At 49.7% G+C, this 4267-nt stretch overlaps 1 protein-coding gene across 1 annotated transcript in view; it reads right to left on the minus strand.

Moving 5' to 3' along the window:
- The window catches only part of KIF2C (kinesin family member 2C), a 25226-nt gene extending 24329 nt beyond the window's left edge, over positions 1 to 897 (minus strand). The window contains exon 1 of the mRNA XM_018573325.1: positions 805 to 897. Within this exon, the coding sequence (XP_018428827.1) occupies positions 805 to 868 (64 nt within the window). The 5' untranslated portion in view covers positions 869 to 897. The remainder of the gene's footprint in view (positions 1 to 804) is intronic.
- Positions 898 to 4267: the final 3370 nt, after the last annotated feature.

The following is a 4267-nucleotide window of genomic DNA, read 5'->3' on the forward strand; positions in this document are numbered from 1 at the left end:
CAACCAAGGGGGGGGGGGGGGGACAGATGGAGGTACACTGACTCCTCAGGGGCTGGCTCATCTTCAATGAGGGAACTACCTCAACCCTTCCCCCAACATGAACCACTCCATGCATGGAACAGTTTGCATCCGGCATTTCTCCTGACAGTTCCACCTATCAACCAATTAAAAGCAGAGCTCCGACTCCAGAGGGTGATGATGACGATGATACATTGAGGTGGGTAGAAGTGGTTACATATGAACCCCGGGAAAGATTTGCCTCCCCTGAGGTCAAAATGCAGTTTTTCCCAACTTCACCAACAGAGAGCTCAGGGATGGGAACCATCTTTGGGAAGAACATTGTACATCATCTCCCCAAATCCTGCAGAAGGAAGTCCCTGAAGCTCTCCTCAACATGGGATCGGCATACAGACTGCTATGGTGTAATAAAAAGGCACAGGCACCCCTAGACGCACCATAATTGCATTACAGCACCCCTAGACACGCCATAATTGCATTACAGCACCCCTAGACGCCGTAATTGTATAACACCTCTAGATACACCATAATTGTATATCACCCCTCACCCCCATATAATATTAATAGTATAATATATTCAATAACATTGTTTCAGCACATGGCGCCCTCTAACGGCAGGTCAGGCACAAAACAGTGATTGACGCGCTCTGCTGCCAATCAGCATTGAGCATTGGCCAGGTCTGTCACCAACTGCCCAATCACAGCCCGTAGGAGTCGGTTAAGTGGGCGGGGAATCTATTTGAATTTGAAAAGGAGAAGTAGAGTCTGCACAGGTACACGACTCACCATTGCTTCGCATGATTTTAATGACCAGCCCGGACACCATCCTGCTCGCTATTAGCTGCTCCATCTTCAGCCGGACAACCGCGTCACACTACGAGAGAGGAGATCCGCCCGCACAGCCGTTACCTGCCCCTGTATACGCGAAGAAGATGACAAGGAGTTCCGCGACAGCTGCCAGGTTTAATCCGCAACAACACTAGCTACGTCCACCCTGCACCGCCAGCCCGGTTCAATCGCCGCCACTTTTTAAACAAACTTACGCCTCCTGGATACGTCAGCACGTATGGGGCACGTAAAACGCCATCAACCGGTGATCGATCAAAACTACGAACTTATCGAGTTGTGGGACCGCATTACTTCCGGTTTCCTCAGAACTACGAGGTTTTTACACAAAACATGTTGTGCACGAGCGCCATCCACGGCATTGCCCTATAGACATAGACCACAGCAATAAAGTAATAAAATGATGTAGGATGACAGTAAGCCAGCGCGTTCTTTATCTCAGGTGCCCCACTCAAGCGGCGGCCATATTGAGTGGGGCACCGGAGATAAAGAACGTGCTGGCTTACTGTCATCCTACATCATTTTATTACTTTATTGCTGTGGTCTATGTCTATAGGGCAATGCCGTGGATGGCGCTCGTGCACAACATGTTTTGTGTAAAAACCTCGTAGTATTGAGGAAACCGGAAGTAATGCGGTCCCACAACTCGATAAGTTCGCACTTTCGACACATCACCGGCAGGCGAGGTCACACTGCGCATGCGCCAATCAATATTTCTGAAAATAGAGGAGCTATTTGTTTTCCTTGTCTCCTTCACAGGTGTCAGTATAGTCTCCCGCGATGACGTTGGTCTCCAACAAAATGGCCGTCGGCTTTTTAACACTGTGCATGTCTGGAGACAATCCATGAAGACAGTTCGTTTTCTAAGACTTCTGCAGGATAAAGGGATGAAAGTGACCGCTGTACATGGCAACCTGATCATTTAATTCTCTAGTCTGACTCTTACTGTTAGGCATGAGTACAGCTATAGATAAATTGGGCCCAATAGAACAATAAAGTATCATATGGTAAACCCTAACACTAAATGTCATATGAGGCTTAACGTGTTGATTTCATAAGTCATTTTCAGTATTTTCCAATCTGCCGCTGGTGATCCCTGTTCAGGCACTTCCTGTTATAGGGTGACAACGCTCTGTCCCTATCTCCCAATTGTCCTCCTGCGTTGTCACGGTGTCACACAGGCTTCCAATGGAGACTACAAGTGGCTGTTTTAACAAACATTACACTGACATGGTCCACTGTTGTCACCGTTAGGAAACCCACCCTGAGAAATGCCATGCAGCCATCACTGGAGGGCATATAGACAGAAAGAGGCTGCAGGAGATAAGCAGCACTGAGATGTAGCAAAGGAGGAAAAATGGTGAAAATAAGGATTACATTTTTTTTTAAAAGCAACTGTTTATGACACACAGTGCACAGAGCAAACTGAATATCAGCCTCACATTCTGGAGGTCGCTGTCTGTAGCCCCTGTACTGCACCTACATCCATGGAGGGCCGAGGGATTCCTCCGTGTCTTGTCCGGCTGGGCGATGATTCACCCTGACCTGAGAGAGCACTGGGCAACCAATCAGCATCTTTAATTTTCAAATCCTTACTAAACAGAGAAGCTGATTGGTTACTAAGGGCAACTGCTCCACATTGTCTGCTCCAGTTTTGATAAATTGCCCCCATGGTTTGTATGGCGTGTGGAAAGATTAGAACCCCTGTCAGGTATTATTGTAGATAATAACTATTTTTTAAAGTCCGCAGTGACTGCATCATAGACAAACTTCCTCTGTGAACAAAAAAAAAAGTCAAATCAAAGAAGAAAAAAAAAGGTGCACAAGTGCTTTTGGTCCTCCAAAGAGGAAGAGCCGCCATTCCCTGAAATCCCCTCCCAGCAGGCCGCACCAACTACAGAAAATTGTAGGAGGGGGCGGAGACAGGACCAGTCACCCTGCACAAGTAGAGAGAGAAGCAGTGATCGGTCTTTGTTACAAGAGGGGCGGAGGCTAGACCAGTCATCCCGCACAAGTAGAGAGAGCAGCAGTGATCGGTCTCTATTAGAGGAGGGGGCGGAGACAAGACCAGTCACCCTGCACAAGGAGAGAGAGCAGCAGTGACCGGTCTTTATTACAGGAGGGGGCGGAGACAAGACCAGTCCACCTGCACAAGTAGAGAGAGCAGCAGTGATCGGTCTTTGTTACAAGAGGGGGCGGAGACAAGACCAGTCATCCCGCACAAGTAGAGAGAGCAGCAGTGATCGGTCTCTATTAGAGGAGGGGGCGGAGACAAGACCAGTCACCCTGCACAAGGAGAGAGAGCAGCAGTGATCGGTCTTTGTTACAAGAGGGGGCGGAGACAAGACCAGTCATCCCGCACAAGTAGAGAGAGCAGCAGTGATCGGTCTCTATTAGAGGAGGGGGCGGAGACAAGACCAGTCACCCTGCACAAGGAGAGAGAGCAGCAGTGATCGGTCTTTGTTACAAGAGGGGGCGGAGACAAGACCAGTCATCCCGCACAAGTAGAGAGAGCAGCAGTGATCGGTCTCTATTAGAGGAGGGGGCGGAGACAAGACCAGTCACCCTGCACAAGGAGAGAGAGCAGCAGTGACCGGTCTTTATTACAGGAGGGGGCGGAGACAAGACCAGTCCACCTGCACAAGTAGAGAGAGCAGCAGTGATCGGTCTTTGTTACAAGAGGGGGCGGAGACAAGACCAGTCATCCCGCACAAGTAGAGAGAGCAGCAGTGATCGGTCTCTATTACAGGAGGGGGCGGAGACAAGACCGGTCACCCTGCACAAGGAGAGAGCGATCAGCAGTGACCGGTCCTTATTAGCAGAAGCTTCTGCACAGTTTAACAAATGTCCATATGCCCTAACACATGTCCACACACCCTGACACATATTCACACACCCTGACGCATGTCCACACACCCTGACGCATGTCCACACACCCTGACGCATATTCACACACCCTGACGCATGTCCACACACCCTGACGCATGTCGACACCCTGACGCATGTCCACACACCCTGACGCATGTCCACACACCCTGACGCATGTCCACACACCCTGATTGTCGGCATGCACATCGATCAGCACTGGACACAACACGTCAACTTAGACGCATGTCCACACACCCTGACGCATGTCGACACCCTGACGCATGTCCACACACCCTGACGCATGTCCACACACCCTGACGCATGTCCACACACCCTGATTGTCGGCATGCACATCGATCAGCACTGGACACAACACGTCAACTTTTTAGATTTTATTAAAAAACAAATAAACTGATAACAAGGCCAATGACGACTTCCAGTGATGAGTGTGACGCACCAGACGGCTCGGCCTTCCCTCCGGGGTTGTTGGTCATCCGGCGTCCATCAATGTTCAGTGTGAGGACTCTTCCTTTTA

This window comes from Nanorana parkeri, unplaced genomic scaffold (genome assembly GCF_000935625.1).
Source record: "Nanorana parkeri isolate BGI_ZX_2015 unplaced genomic scaffold, ASM93562v1 scaffold2337, whole genome shotgun sequence".
In the NCBI taxonomy this organism is placed as follows: Eukaryota; Metazoa; Chordata; class Amphibia; order Anura; family Dicroglossidae; genus Nanorana; species Nanorana parkeri.